This window comes from Salarias fasciatus, chromosome 14, assembly GCF_902148845.1.
Source record: "Salarias fasciatus chromosome 14, fSalaFa1.1, whole genome shotgun sequence".
Lineage (NCBI taxonomy): Eukaryota > Metazoa > Chordata > Actinopteri > Blenniiformes > Blenniidae > Salarias > Salarias fasciatus.
In genome coordinates, this window is record NC_043758.1 from 18,773,518 (window position 1) to 18,790,480 (window position 16,963).

The following is a 16,963-nucleotide window of genomic DNA, read 5'->3' on the forward strand; positions in this document are numbered from 1 at the left end:
GTGGTTTTTATGACAGTATCTCAGCTGTGGTCTCAGTGTAGTTTTGTCTGCTTCTTATGAAATTGGCCTAAAAAAAAATATTATTTTCTTTAAATCTTCTTCTCAATTTTTATAATTTGCTATTTGGTTTGGCGGGCCGGATTGGAGCTGCTTGCAAGCTGGTTTTGGCCGACGAGCCTTATGTTTTGACACCCCTGATGTAACAGGTACCTCTGAAATATGTGCAAATATCACGAGCAGTGTCGGACTACATCCACTAGAGGGCAGTGTTGTATAGATCATTTTTAACGAGCAGCCCAGTCGTCCAATGTAGCGCTATTAAAGAGGATTAAACGCGCACCGGTGCACAGCAGGATTACGCCCCATTGCCTTGACGGTTATTATTATTGTTATTATTAATACTATTATTTTCCGTCCCATTATTTTAAACATGTCGACACTATTAAAAAACACGCCTTGTGAATCTATTTCAAATAATTTTACACTGCAGTTACTCATTTACAAATGAAACACTATGAGAACCTCTGGGTTTTATGCGCATAACCATTTCAAGACTTGGAGATAAAACAGTTTAGATGTTTCTGTTATTCAGTCTCAACGAAAAAACAGATATCATAATATTATAAAGACTTTTCGAAAGAAATGTTTATATGGTATCACAAGATATAAAAAACAACAGATCGAATATGATTGTGCGGTTTTCTACAATACAAATGTCATGTGGACACTTAAACGACATGTTATTTTCCATCCAATGTGCAACTGGATTTTCTTTGGTCGCCTTTCACTTTAGCTGCAACCGAAATGTTTTATTGAAGTTTATTTTGCATGTAATTTTGGAACAGCCGTTAAATCGTTTTTATTCACCTGCTTCTATTTTTTTTTTTTTTTTGTTATCAACAATGTTATCAAAAATATAATATGATAAAATTAATCATCAGAAAGTCATCCCGTACAAATCACAGGATCAGAAAAACTGAAACTGCTGTAATATATTGTCCCTCTGAAATAGTCCTTTATTTGAACTGCGGATGTTGCGGAGGAATGATGGATCAATGTCTGCGGTGCAGCATTATTTTTTATTGCATTAGCTGCGTTTGATTGAGTCGATAATTCTCCACAGAGGGGCAGCATGCACTGGGCCATACAAACGGCTGCGGGCCTCTTTTGCGCTGCACGCCGTTACAAAAATCAGGAAATAATGACATTATTAAAGGCGTGATTAATGGTGGAATAATTTGTAAATAAATAAGACTCTGACTGAACATATGTTTCTTACATTTGTTTTAAATTTACCATAAGTCGAAATTTGAAAACGGCAACATATGACCTATTATTTTTATTATTATTATTATTATTATTATTATTATTATTATTATTATTATTATTATTATTATTATTAATATTAATATGAATATATTATGTAGCCATAAACAGAAAAAAACAATATGCTCGTTTTATTTCTTTTTTTTTTTATTTTTAATTTGTTTTTACAACCGTGTTTAGTTGGACAAAGCAGTGATAAATATCCCTGTTGATCATTTGATTGATTACCTTGCTCAAAGGTCACACGGGCGCTGGTAATTTCCTTGCGCCGGAGGCTCCCTTTTCACTTTTCGTCTGCCTCCGCAGCCCCCCGTGCGGGTCGTCTTATGTTTTAACCCTTTCGCGGCTGAAGTGCGCAACAGCGCGACGGTCGGAGCCACGAACACAAGTTTTTTTTTTTTACCTGAGTGTTTTAAACAACTCCGACTTTTCAGTCGTTTTGAAGCGGATCGAGCGCGATGAGGCGGCCAATCCGGTTCGTGCGCGCGCGGGACTGCAGGGGGTCCCGAGCTCAATTAATTCCTAATAATTAGAACCCACGGGGCTGTGGTGATGCGCGCGCAGCTCCCGTGTATCATAATAAAATATGGATTGGAGAAAGTGCTTGAAGGAGGAGAGAAGAGGCGGAAGAAGTGAAAAGTGAGTTATTGTTGAGGTGAAAGAAAACTGTTTCCATTTAGGCTAATTGAGCTCTCTCTCTCTCTCCCTCTCTCTCTCTCTCTCTCTCTCTCCCTCTCTCTCTCTCTTTCTCTCTCTATAGGAGCAGCCCACTTAATAGCACCATTTAAGTCGTTACAGTAGAGGCAGAGCGAAGTACAACCACAATAAAGTATCAGCATTAACCTCTCCTAACTCGGTCCTTCTAATGAGAATTAGAGATTCTCCGGTTTCGTTTACATTTTGAACCTACAGCTTTGTCTCTAAAACAAGTAATAAATGAGAGGGTGCCTGTGAAAACACGTCCAGTGAAACACTTTTGGGGTGGTTTGACCCGTTTGCGCATAAATCCTGAAGGGTTATGTACATTAATTTTAAAACATTGCACCTAAATGAATATTTCCCTTCCAAGGTGTATAAAGTTTCATCCCAGGTGCGTAAACTGAGCACGGAGTGAGCGTGCACGGACTGAGCGTGTACGCTTCGCAAGCGCTCTAGAATTGGCCTTTTTAGGCCACCACACTTCGCTTTAATTATTTGTTCTCGTGCAGGCCCGATGATGTCACGACTTCACTCGATTTCTACACACTTTGGAATCGATAGCTCGAGTTCACAGCCCATTACAGAGTTCATCTGCAAGGTCAGCGTGATCTCCTGCGGATCTAATTAATTGCCAATTACTTTAATTATCTGCAATCTGCGCGGGGGCGAATAGGATCCAACTTTATGATAACATCTGCGTGGATATTGATGTGGGTATTGGATTTAGCTGTTTCTTTCTGAGTGTAATTCATCAGTAAAAACAAACAGGGATACGTTTTGGAGTCACGTTGTGATCTTTTGTCTTGATGCATGACCTCCTAAACGTTATTGTGATAGCGGAGGACAAGCTGGCACGCGCTTATATATGTGCCACTTTCACATAAAACCAAGAGCTATAAAACAGACTGAGATTATTTAAATTGATGCTTGAACAAAACTCTTTTTCCATCCCGATGGAGCCTGTCTCCTTCCAAATTGAATCGAGTAAAAAAAAACCCCAAAAACATCCTTTTTGAGTCCATCAGCAGTTACGAAGTGGAGAAATTCACACTGTGTAACAGGGACGTCTCAAACGGACATTAATACTGAGCACTTAACATATTAATAATTGTCAGCACAAAGAGCTGGAGAGAGAGGGGGGACGTGGGCACTCTCATATTAAAGCTGTCAGTCGGTGCCCAAGCGGGAGAAGGAGGGGGACTTTTTTTTTCTTTAATTCATTTCCATTGCTCAGTGTAATGGTCAAAACACAATTAAGGAATATAAAATTTTTAATGGGTATACTCAGCATCGGCCATTTGAGTGAGCATTGATTAATGTGAATTCTTTTAAAGAGAAAAGGTGCGTAAAGACTGAGAATAAGGATGATTTTAAATGAATGTTCTCAGCCGGAGTGCTGACTGCACTGCAAAAAATATCCAACTGACCGAGAGATCAAGTGCTCGGATGAGAAAAGAAAACTTTATTAAAACTTTAGTCACATAGAAATTCATTTTATCATATGAGATTTAAACGATTCGGAGTGAACTTGATAAAAGTTTTCTGCAGTTTGATGGCATCCAGTTTATTGTGATTTATTTTTTCCCTTTCTTACTCTAAGATATAAATGGCGAGTCTTGTTTCAGAATCATCTGAGAACAAGTCCAAAGTGCGCTGGAAACATCGCAATCACAAAGTTTCCTCAGTAAATGACGCCGCGGGTTAAATCTGAGCGCACACTGGATATTTTTTTGCAGTGCGTCTCGCTTTCTCTCTCGGTGAAAACCAGGATACGATCCCAGATGTCCGCGACTCGCTCATCTTGACCAGATCAGGTCAATATCAAAAGTGATAAATCGTCCCAAACTTTTTCTGGCACTTGCTGCCGGCAGATCCCGGGCTGTGCGCATGTGCGAAGGTGTCCAGACTGACAATGCTGGAGAGATAGCGCGTTTGGATTGAGAAACCCAGAGAAAAGAGACAGAGAAAAAACAAAAAGGAGGAAAAAAGATTGAAGAAAAAATCCAAACAAACCCCACGCCGAGAGACTGGCACCATGAGGTCGAAAGGCAGGGCGCGGAAACTGGCCACGAGTAGGTGCAACATCCCTTTCTTTTTCTGCCTTTGAATCATGCCATCGTATATACTTCTGACTGCCGCTGTTATCACTGTGTCTATTAATAGTTTCTGTAACGAATGCATTCTCCAGAGCAGACCGGAATCCTCACTTTTTCTTGTTGAGAACGAGCGACATGGCGCGAGAAGGGGAAAATAACGCGACGCGGTCGGAATCGGTGCGTAAAGTTAAAGTTGAGTGGGAGACGGATGAACTTTCTGCAGAGCGTCCGCTCCAGCATTGGACTCGCTCGTTGCATGTAGTGGGCGCTGTAGTGTAACGAAGTGTATTGCGAGTTAAAATCCCTCGTCCTGTGCATCGGCAGTTGGGCTGCCGTCGCCGCACAGTGCTGCTCTGGTCACTTTCAAGAGAAACTTGGGGAGGAAAAAAAGAGAGTCTTGACGGAGAGAAATGGCGAGAAACGGGATTTTAGACTCATATGGTAAATGTTTCAGTCAACTCTGATCTTGTTTTTAAAGTGTATGTGTGCTGTAACTCTTTCAGAGCTGTTCTTAATGCGTAAATGTGTGGTGACTGTTACAGTACGGCGCACTGAAAATAAATAAAATTGATGTTTTAATTCGTTATATTCAAGCGTTTCACAGTTTACAGACTCTGAACTCCTTGTAAATTCAACATTGCCGGTTACAGCCTTTCTGTCTCGAAAATACATTTAATTTAGAGTGAAAATGACCTAAAACATTCACTGGGTTTATTAAATTAAGTCACAGCTTGTCATTAAATCGATTTAATTACTTGAACGCAATCAACTATATGCAGAAAGATGATTGATACGGCTATTCATGCATTGATCTGCTCCAATAAATTATAAAGACTTCTGTGTTTTTCCTGGAGTTAATCAAGCTCTAGATTTTACATGCCATATTTTCTTTTTCCATTTCCCTGGTGTTTTGCGTTTATTACTTCGCTGTGTTACAATTCATTTGAGTTTTGTTTGCAACACTGACTTGAAATTGTTCACCTTCTAATTGTGAAATTATTTTATTATTGCTTAAAAAAATAATAACCAGAAAAAAATAACCAAAAAGGAAAATATCAACAAGTCAGCGGTGTAATAAATGAGGCCTTAGCAGACTTGCAACAGTGTAGAAGTAAAAAATGACAATCTATCATTTTGTCATGTTGTGTAATAATATCTGAACGTGTTTAGATTGGAGTGTCATTATCTTGGGTGTTTGCACGCACGCACACACGCACATCTACTTTTTACATATATTCACTTTTTTTATATATAGAAAAGTGAAAAACCTCAAGCACTGTTGTTATAACTTATTTACACACCATGAAAAATAATCTTCCCAATGCAAAACAGTAGTCCTGCATTTGAAAATTTCTTTTTCAAGATAGAAGAGAGGGATTTCTATCTCTGAAATCAGGTGTGTGTGTGTGTGTGTGTGTGTGTGTGTGTGTGGTGGGGTGGGGTGGGGTGGGGGGTATTTTGGGCCCCTGGAAGAGCGGGCCCACCCTGGCCCCTGGCCAGGTCTGCACAGTGTCAACAGTGAATATTTAAATTCCCAGACCCCTCATAAGGGCTCTGCTGGTAAATGCGTTCAGTGTGTGGCTCCCTCCATGCAGAACAGTCGTGTGATTAAAAAAAAAAAGTGTGTGTGTGTGTGTGTGTGTGTGGGGGGGGGGGGGGGGGGGGGTCGTAACATGTAATAGTAATAGAGGAGGTGATGGAGGGGTGGTAAATGTAAGAGTGATTGATTGATGGAGGCTGACTGATTAGTGCGCGCGTCCAGATGTAAACGCGGTGCGCCGCAAAAACTCCCAACCACGTCCAGCCGAGGCGCGCAGGCCGCACCCCGCGGTGAATCTCTGGCCACAGAGAGATGGAAAATGGGAAGCTTTGGTGATCCCAGCTCGCCTGGTGTAGGCCTAATTAAAGGTCCACTTAGCATACTTGCGTCCCAATAAAACTTTTTTTTTTTTAATCATTATAATGTGTTGAGAGCGCTTTGATAATTTGTTAGGTATAAATTCCAATGACGATTAATCTCACAGGGCCGCGTTAAGAGCATGCTTCTTGAAATCTGGGTAAATAAAAGCATAAATGGAAAGTTCCACGCATAAAACATACATGCACGAGAGCTTAATAAATGGCAGTGGAGCATTTAAATCCAGTTTGTGTCCCGAGGCGTTTACGCGCGGTTTCATAATCATTCACACATTTACCGCAACGCTGTCATCCATCACTCATTCACCCTTCTGCCGAAATGCTCGTTCACGTGTCTTTATAGATGCGTTATCTCACAGATTGTGCACGCGCGCGCTCGTACTTGTGTTCAGAGAGAGAGAGAGAGAGAGAGAGAGAGAGGGAAAGAGGGAGGGAGGCCTCGCGCTCCTCGTGTCTCTCTGTCCGTCAGCGCCTCTGCTCTCCGGAGCTGAGAAGTGCGTCGTCCTCCTCACATTGTGCAATGGGCCATGCATCTCGCGTTTGTCTGCCGGAGCTCATTAAAACGGTTAATAGATCGGCCCATTTAAAAGGTGAGAAGGAGCGGGCTGGCGCGAGGAACGTGAAATAGAGACCCCATTAAACGGCCCCTTGTTGAGAGCTGCGCTCTTTGCCTGCGCTCTGCTTGGTGCCAAAGCTCCACATACAAATGTCCTATATCTCCTCCAGTAATGGACTGGGTCAAGAAGCACTGGGGCCCACAGCACAAGTCAACCCACCCCCCTTGTCTGGCCTGGTTAACCAGTTTTTTTTTTTTATGTTTTTTTTGTCTTTTCCACCAGTAAAATAAAAACACACAGACAATCAACATATGTTTTCTTTCATAATTCGATCATTTTTGTCAGGAATAGAAGCAGGGGCAGTTCCATGCTTTTTTATTTATTTATTTATTTATTTTGTACTGCAGGAGCGGGGCAGAGGGATTACCAAAGGTTAAACTGCCATTAGTCAATACTCAGACTAAATGGAAATTATTTTTCAGTATTATTATTATTATTATAATTTTAGACTGGTCTTGAATTGACAGGAAGTGCATCTGCAGCAATAACAAGCCATGTCAGTTAAATTAAGCTGCAATGCTGAACATCTTGTAATATTTTTTTTCTTTCTTTCTTTTTTTTTACTGTAAAAAAGTTGCAGAAATAAAAGTGGAATTGATAACATTGTTTGGTCCCACAGCTCTTGTTCAGTTGGTTTTCAGTTTAGCTTCCTGTTCATACAGGTTGCACATGGGGGCGGGGCATTTGTACCTCATGAGGTGACCAGTCAGATTATCAGGGCTGAAATCAAAGAAGAAAAACACATCTTTTATGGACTGATGTATGCCAAGCTACATCACTAACAACTCCAAACGTTTTTTCATTCTATATGTTTTGAGGCTTTGAACATGACAAACCTCATTCATGTTTGAGCTTGCTTCAGGTGAATGGTCATATGGAAATACATTTTAATTGGTGTAACAGGTTTATCTCAGGGCCAACGTTCGACTTCATATTCAGAGATGTGTAACAATAATGGGATCGATCTGCTGTCCAACAATAATAAAACTGCTGAATGTTTGCTTAAACATATTGCGGTCTCACATATTGCTTACACTCACAAATGCCTCGTTTTTGGGGATGTAATCGTTACTGTTGGTGGTTTATGATGAGTTAAGCGATAGTTTGTTACTAACTTTTTTGTGCCGTCTCTGAATCTGTCCAGCATGTTTTTCCTTTGGAGAAGGTTCATCCTCACACACACACACACACACACACACACACACACACACACACACACACACACACACACACACACACAAACAATGATGGAAAAATGTTTTCTTGAAGCTCTTTAATGCAAATGAGTCATCCAGGTTTCTGCTGTTTTGTTCTGAACAAAAAACATTTGAGGTTAGTGCTTTGCTCGTGCACTGTTATTGAAAGATGGTCTCCTCAGGGCGCTTCCAGGCCTGACCAGGGGTCGTGTCTCTGGCCCTGACAGTGACCCCGCCTCGTCTGCACTCTCTGTATCTGTAGTCTGCATTAGACTATCATGCGGAGGAACTTCATAAAGTGCAGTGTTTGTATGTTGGAGGTGGTGTGTGTGTGGGGTGGTATTGTTGTGTGTTGGGAGGGGGGGGCGGGGTTGTTATTGGTGCAACAGCCCAGACTGGGCAGTGTGGGAACATGAGAGGATGGATGGAGGCAGAGGAGGGTGTGCAGCTACATGTCAAGCCTGGGAACCACAGTGTTTACCACAGGGAAACTGTACCAGTACAGAACAATGAGCGAGCCTTACCCCTTCTAAATAAAAAAAGGCATTTCTGCTTTCTTCTTCCCCCTAAAGGTCATGGAGTTAGAGATAGGGAGTCCACACAAAAGCCTCCAGTCTGTCGGCAGTCTGGTCTGGCCCAGTGCGGTGCCAAGGCTGAGGTCATTATCAACACAGCAGTCCCAAGCTAAGCATATTTTTATAGATTGTGTGTGTGTGTGTTTGAAAGGGAGGTGAGCATGCAAATGTGCTTATTTGGTCGGACCGAGTGTGTACGTGCGACTCGCCGTGCACATGTACAAAACAAAGGCAGCCTTGCTCCACACAAGGCGCAGTTGTCAAACGCAAGACGCGCCGCTACTTTCTCATCTGAAATTGGCCGGCGATAAATGGCATTTTGCTGAGTTGAAAAGTTTACCCAGACATCAAACTGATTTGTGCGTCGTTCTGATGTCTGAGGAGATATAATGTCAACAGATTGCTGATGGTGCAGTCCAACCCGGGCTATTAATGAGGCGTTTTGAAGTTATCGGCTCGCTGGCATGCTTGGAGGAGTGATGTCTGTTAGCTAATTAAAGTAACTCAATCATTTTATACACTCCAATCAATTACCTGGAGCAGGTGGTAGAAACAGGGCCCGACACTCTGGCCTCATGTCTCACAGCAGATAACTACTCCAAGTCTCTTTACTACATTGTTGAATGCTTTTATAGGAAGGAAAGTAAACACTCGATTTGTTATGACTTGTGCAGATATACTGTATATCCAGCAGACTTTGCTGTAAACCGTTGTTTATTCATCTTACATAATGCATTTTTTAAGACTGTTTCAACAGTCTTGAACCTTCAATTTCATTTACATTTTTGTGATTTATGCAGTCACCTCAAATGAGTGGCTTGATTAGGATATCTTTGTTTTCACTGGAGCTGTGGCTCATCAAAACCGAAAAGGAGAAGCAGGGTAAATTAACTGCATTTAAATCAGATCAAAGATGGAGACTGAACAGGGTTGGGGGCCGGAGCCATTCATGACTGAAGCCCTCGAAGCTGTATGACACTTGATAAATGGCATCTCGAGTCATCTTGACATATTTGTCATATATAGCTGTAGTGGAGTTCTCTCTCTTTTTTCGCGGCTCTCACAATGATCAAAGTTGCCCATGTCTGTTTGAGGGAACGATGAACACCTTTGTTCCGGCAGGTGTGCTGAAGTGCCACGAGCTGCTTGTGGACGTCGGATTCTTGCTGGTTGACCTGGACGACTGATAGAAAGAGCGGCGCTTTCACAGTGGAGGGAGAACATAGCTATAAACAGGAATTACCTAACAATCGTGTGAATGTGGCGATAACAGCATGTTCCCGCACTTCTCGGGGATCTCCCTGGGTGGAGCAGGTCGGTCCAATGAAGAGAGTGAGCCAGGGAGGGCTCCAAAGACAGTCATTTCCGATTAGTGGGGATGCAACAGGGTGTGGGGCCGTGTCTGTGTGTGTGTGTGTGTGTGTCGGGTGTGCGCGTTTATGTGTTTGTGTGCGTGTGCAATATGTGTATGTGATTTCTGTACACATTTTGTCCCTGCCAAAACAAAGCCCCCTCCACTCTCCCCCCTGAAGCTCATTAAGCAGTGACCTCTCACCCCTGCAGGACGGGAGAGATGAGGGGAGGAGATGTGATCAAAGCCAAGACCCTTCCTGATGAAGTTTCGGCTTCACCACATTCAGCCCAATTGGATTTGATAGCACCTGCTTCGCCTGTGTCGCATTGCAGGAGGACTGTGGCTTATTTCAGACAACAAGGAGATAAAAATTAATGACACGGCTTTAGATGAATCGACTTAACAACGTGCACTTCGTCTGAAATACAGACTCTTGAGCCTGTATTGCTCTGGACATTGTCGTGTTTCCCAGGCACAGTTTTGGGTGTTCACCTTTTATCACCGGAGATGGATGCATCATCAGTGCTCACCTTACTGTTCCACTTCCAGTTCCTGGCTTGAGAAAAGGAAACGCAGAGTCCCTGCCCTCATAGATCTATCCTAATGACTTCTCCTTAGTGTAAGCGAGTGTCTGCATAAGCTGTGCACTTGACGTGTGTGTGTGTGTGTATGTGTGTGTATGTGTATGTGTGTGTGTTGGTGGTCAGCCAGGGTCGCAGCAGAGGAAAGAATGCGGCGGTAGAAAAGAATGCGGGGCTGATTAGCGCTGCTTACCTGTAAGTGAACTGGACGTGCCGGCGTGTGATGAGACCGAGGAAACAAGGGAACAATAGGACAGTAGAGATTCCTTTCCACACCGCATTCCAGCGATCCTGCAGCCGGGGCCCCCCGCCTGGAGCTTTGATGAACCCTCCTCGCAACTTCCTGGGATTGTCGCTCCTCCGCAAACACAAAAACATAAAGCGGCCGGTGAGCGGGGCCAGCGAAGAGAGAGCGTGGCCCTCCTCAGGATGTCCTGTTTTGATTAACGTTAGCATCCTAAAAGCACTGCAGGAATATTATTCTAACACGGAGAAGAGCTTAGCGGTGACACATCCACCGCTTTCTACTCGGCGGCCCCCGGGGTCAGATACACTACAGCGAGCCAGGAATCAAAGAGGTGCTCCTCACCCAGTGATATGACTGAGGAAGTCATGAGAGGAAAACAAGGCGATAAAACGATAGGGAGAGGTTTCAGGGTCTGTCAACAGGTGCCAAACATTGTCAGGCAAGTGCTTTTCGGTATTTTTCTGATAAATAGTTGGTTATGAGAGCTGTTATGTCAAGTGCATGTGAGCCGTTCTGTCTTAGTGAAAATCAACCGGCCAAATCAATATTGTAAATTGGTATTTAAAATGATGACATGATAAGTTTTAAGAATTAATTTGCAACTAAGTGATGTTTTACTTTGATTATGTTGATAACTTTTAATTTATTGCACACCGACTGTGATTGAGCCAAGTTTTATTCTTAAAGCATTTTATCACTAAACCTTAATAGGAAATCTAGTTTTCTTAAAGCAGAAGTATTTTCTTTTGAACATTTTGCACCAGGATTTTTGTGCACATCGTCCTCTTTCAGCAGCCTCCACTACATCTTTTCTGTCTCCTGTGGAATCAGGGAGCAGTGAAGCATTGCAGCATGGTCTGTTGTTTTTCTGGTGCTTGAGGGCTTTAGTTTGACAGGAGGGCACCACTTTGTTCACCTCAGTGTCCAGAGGCGACCCCCGGGGACCCCGGGGCTTGGACGTCTCTGTCAGGGCTGTGGCGAGGCGGGGGCAGTGGGGGGCCGGCCGGCTCACTGGGTCACTGGACAAGCTAATCGATTTTATCTCCCTTTCACACACCACGCCAAACCCCTGCTGGCCTGATATTCACATGTTCGCTGTTCAGAGGATTATTTCCAGTACCATGTTGTGTCTTTTTTTTTTTCTTTAATCTATTTTTAACCTCTCATCAAATTCCTTATGTTTTTTTGTCAAAATATGAAACATCTGATTCAAAGTGTTCATACTCTTTGCTCTGGCAATTAAGATCGGATGTACTTAATTTACTGAAATAACCTTGAAATGCACCAGGAAACCAGCTGAAGTCCACCTGTGGGGGAAAAAAGAAAGGAAAAGAAAAGAGAGCACGACAATCAGGTACAGGAGTGGAGAACTTGGTCAAACTTTAGGGAACAAATAAAAGATGGTATACACTGAGGATTTTTTTAATTCAAGTGAGATGGAGTAAGACAACATTTAAAATAAGACCACCTTTATTACCTTCCTTCTTCACTGTGAATGTAGTGCCAACACCAATCTCCACATTGACACTTTTGCTCCAAAAGGTGGGTAGATGGGTAGTAGCCACTGTATCCTCGGCCATTCTCTTGGATAAGCATCGGGACAAGGGGAACGAAAGCTTTGGGAACAGTCTGGAAACTTCCCATTCATCAGTGTAAGGAGATACTGCGCTGACAGTTCGCAGACGGCCAGCCAAGTACAACACGGGACGGCCGCGTGGGCCCGCAGCGCTCAGCTCGACAGACAGACGGAGAGCCAGACCAGACCAGACCAGACCAGACCAAACACCCCACTCAGCTCTGCTCGGGGAAATAACACATGTTAGCATTTTCTGATCCTCCTGCTAAAAGTGACTCAAGTGCGAACAGTAGAATCAGTCGATGATTACGGGTGCAATCCTAAGTAATATGATTACTTATTGTCATTTAAACCATGGAGGAAAGTGTCACACTTTTCTAATTTGGCAAAACTGATGACTTTTTCAGTTATTTAGGTTCCAACAGGGCTATGAGAATGACATGCTTAAGTTGTTCCTTTTTTAACCTCCATGTTTTTAACTTCTATTTAAAATCTCTCATATAGGTCCAACAGGTGTGGTTTATTATTCATTCTTACAAGAAGTCTTGGCACAACAAAGCGAAAATAATGTGAACATGTGCCTCAGTTACCTGTGAATCCCAAACTTGGGTGGGACAGAGAGCTGGCAGGAAAAGCACTGGGTGGGACAATGCAGGTGTGGGTCTGTGTCTCTCTGCCCGGCCATTAATCGCTGCCATCTGACAGTTCAATCTGCGAGGGGCCGAGAGGAGCAGCCGGCTGGTTACCAGCGCAGGTCATTACTGAGCATGGAGGCAGCCAATCGCATCAGCGATCAATGACAAAGGCTGTGGAAGAGAACGAGAGCAAAAAAAAAAAAAAAAAAGTAAAGTAGAAGTGGATGGAGGTAGGAGAGAGAAAGATATGGGGTGAGAGAGGCAATGGAAATGTAAGGATGAAGGGAAGGGAGAGAAGAGGTATGGCAGGATAATAGTAGTTCTGCCGCTGAAGGTCAGTTCTTGGTTGTGGAGTGGATGACAAACAGGCTGTCAGCTGCCAAGAAATGGAGATATTCATCCAATGCTGCACAGCAAAAAATATGGCTCCTCGCACATGCATGCACATAAATGTGCACGGACACAGTCATTGCCGTAGCAGCTTGATTGAGAATGCAGCAAGGGAATTTAGTGTGAGCCATTGTTTTATGAATTCCATATACAAGGTGTTGGCAGCCTGCGCCACCCCTTTAGTGGTCAGTTTGGGCTGTGCTGTTGTAAAAGTAATGACTGCCTGTGAATAAGAAGAAAAAAAAAATCAGTTCATGAAATCGACACAACTCCCTTGTTGCCCTGCCGTTGCTGCCCGCCATGTAGCCATGGGAACGGCTGCCACACTGAGGTCCGACCCGTGTTGTTTTTCCGTCCCGAAAAAAGTCGAACCGTCTCCCTCAAACTGAAGGAATTCCTTATGTTTTACGACATTTATCATATTTCATAACCCACAGAGTGTCATTTTCACCTTCTCACCCATGTTTTTGCTCAAGCTTTTTTTTTTCTCCCTTTTTTTTAACAAGAATGTTGAAGAGGGAATTAATTGACGTTGTGGGTGACAGTATTTGGCCACGGCTCCGATAAAACAACAGGGAGATCTCTCTTTTCTCCCCAGAGACTGAGAATAGCAGAGCTGGTTGTTTTTACTGCATTATCTCTCAGCAGATCCACATCTCTCTCTCTCTCTCACACACTCACACACACACATACACACACACACACACGGGCCATCCCAGCATGGACACCAGTGAGTGATGATGAATCATTATGGAGACGGTGCACTTTGACCTCCTGCAGTCTTTATGGATCACTCTCTGGCAGAATCATATTCCCTAATGCCAAGTTCCTGTCCATCTGACTGCCTGTCTGTCAGACAGTCAGGCCCCTTTTAGTCTCTCTCTTTCTCACTATCCCCTGAGTTTCACACACCAATACATCCCAGACATCCCTGTCTCTGTTTATTCAAATAACAAACAAGAAAAATATCTCCTCTCCCCATTACCAAATGTTACAATTTCATAGTTTTCAAGTATTCCGGCATGAGAATAATAGACCTAAGTCTTGAATTGTGCAGTTTAGAAATGCTTCAAAAGGTTTCTGATTTCCAAGGGTGTGGTAGTTTATAAGATTAATTATCACAGCTGTTTATCCTAATCGCCGATGTTGAGATTGGCATGCAGTGTCTCTTTAGCTGAATTCATGGTAATCCAATCCATCTTCCCACATGTGATTGTAGTAATTCCTTAGTGTGCAGCGATGGAGCGCCGTGAGGGAAAGCAGAGCGGACAAGTCAGTTTGGATTTCTGCACATATTTTTCTCTCATTCGTTGTTACTTTGTTAATCCAATACTATCGTTCTGCCAAGAGTGTTCTGTGTAGCACCGGCCACTAATATGTTTGTTGTGGGTGCTAGCATTTGATCCTTCTCTTGACAAATGCAATTTGTTTGGCTTGATTTGATCAGTTGCAGCAGCATATTTCCGAGCAGGCGAGAGCATGTAAACCTTCCATACAAAAGGAGTTTAAATGTTTTTGCGCCTGCGAGAGGGGAAACTCTATTACAGGTGTCCTGGACCACGGGGCCCGGCTGGCTCTGATGAAATGCTCTTTGGGTGTTAATGTAATTCTGATTTGGCCAAGCCTGGAGACCGGCTACCTCTGGGGTTTTAAAGCTGGCTCTGAAAGGCAGAAAACAAAGTCTGAGTCCAGACCGTACAATTACAATGGTGGAAACTTTGAAGGCCATTTCCTGATGTAACACAGTAATCTCCCCTGGGACACCGAAGAACGATGCTATGTAATTTTGGTGATGTTTTTGTGGAATAAGCATTGTTGCATGGTTGCACAGTGCATGCAACTTGTAAAGGGCTTGTAAATGTAGGCAGTGCTGTATCTACTGCATGGCTTTCTGCATAGCGGCAGAGGCAGGGGTAACGACCGCTGAGCTCTTTGGCTTTAGTGTAGACTCAGAAATTCATATTTGGACTCTCAGAACTGACGTATCCCTGAAATCGATGACTAAACCAACCACAGACAAAACCTTCATTCCACAGTCGACATTTGATCTGCACACTTGGAACGAGTCGCACCAGCCGCACAAATGAAACTGTGCCTTGCTCATTAGAAGATATTGTACGGTTACAGGTAATATTTGCTTTGTGTTTAAACCTGATTATCTTCTTCCTAAATTCACAACCATTCACAGCCACTGATCAAGCCGATTATTTGAACCGTCGTGTTGAATTTTTTTTTTTTTTTACATTTTGTAATATGTTTCATATGTGTGTTATTTACATTTTTGTGGTGAGTTTTCCCTCATTCTCATCTGCGGAGAAGCAGAAATACTGTGGCTGGAGGCTCGCTGTCCACAAGACTTTTGTTTGAATCGCTTCTCTCATTTTCAGCTTTTTCAGACAACTTCTCTCCGTAGTTGTCCCCAGATTTATACGCCACTGAAAATTCGGCTGCCCTGCAAAACAAGTGACCCATTTGAGCCCCTCAGGAGTTCAGAGACATTGGGTGCATGCTGGCTGTCACACTGTCAGCTCGCCCAGGGCCACGCAGATCAAATACAGGTATGATTTATGTCCGCTGTCTCGGCCTGAACGCTGCATGTTCGCCCACATTGGAATCGGTGGCCAAATCCAACTGCAATAGTAATTTGTCTCCGCACGTGTGGGAGGCAAAGGGGCAAAGGTCACTGAAATGAAAATGACCAGACCTTACTTAATTGCTGTATCTATTTGCGGTTTTGAGACAGGATGTTGGTCTGAATGTCTATCTGTCTATTTGTCCATCTGTCTCGCTTCTGTCTCGGCGCCGTGTTTTGCGCCGGTGGGTTGAGACGCCGTGGCAGCGCGGGGTCATTATGGGCGCTGATACGATCCAGCAGGAGCGCAGGGTTCACTGAGGAGATCTCCCTGAGCCCGATACCATCACTATCATAACACAGACACACAAAGACACAACTTTCTGGGACTTAAATTCAGTTTTTTGCTTTCTCTTGCTGAAAGCCCTACAAAAAGAAATTCTAGGGAATTTAGCTGAGATCAGTGATCACGTCTTCTTAAGTTTTTTCTTATCATAACAAATACACAAATATTTTATGATACGAGCCCTCAGGTTTGCCTGCAGCTTGGGCCTTCTGACAAGGTTAAGCCAGTAAATTGTGGAGAGAAATGCTTCCTGTGTGTGATTACATTTATCACGTATAATTACGAAGTTCTGCCCCGTCTACACATGATGACCCTTGACCTCGAGTGTGACAGTTGTGAGCTGGTGTTGCCAGACACCCGAATGTGCTGTCCAGGTTGTGCTACTCCACAAAGTCTGGTTTCCGGTGCAGGATCAGGTATCTCAGATTCTCTGTCTGTCTGGGCCTTCGGGTGTCAGAAACCTCAACATGAGTGGTTTTTACGCCACACGATTTGTCATTCGGAATAAAGCTTGAACACAGATATTATAAGTTACAGTTTGCCTAATTTATTACACTTGACATAGTTAAGGAAAAACCATGATTGTTTAAAAACAATCGATGTACTGTACATGGTATTGGATGTTCAGTGAGCATATACCTGACTGACGATGGCAGCTGCAGTTTTACACATCAGTGTTTAACTGTGTAACAACTTTAGTCAAAGTGGGATATAATATTGTGATAAATAAGCATGTTTTTATTTTAGATCCTACCAAGAGCGAATGCTGCTTCCAAGAAAAACTTTCCAACTTAAAAGAACATCACTTTTATGTAATGCATTTCTAAAATACTTTG

The 16,963-nt window shown here is 43.1% G+C and overlaps 1 protein-coding gene across 7 annotated transcripts in view; it reads left to right on the forward strand.

Annotated features, from left to right (window-relative positions):
• Positions 1–3,901: 3,901 nt before the first annotated feature.
• The window catches only part of mecom (MDS1 and EVI1 complex locus), a 130,438-nt gene continuing 117,376 nt past the window's right edge, over positions 3,902–16,963 (forward strand). For 6 of the 7 annotated variants that reach the window (XM_030108388.1, XM_030108389.1, XM_030108391.1 and 3 more), the window contains exon 1: positions 3,903–4,097. In XM_030108388.1, coding sequence (XP_029964248.1) covers positions 4,061–4,097 — 37 coding nt within the window. In that variant the 5' untranslated portion in view covers positions 3,903–4,060. Of the gene's footprint in view, positions 4,098–16,963 lie in introns of all 7 variants that reach the window. The other variant, XM_030108390.1, reaches the window with a different exon arrangement.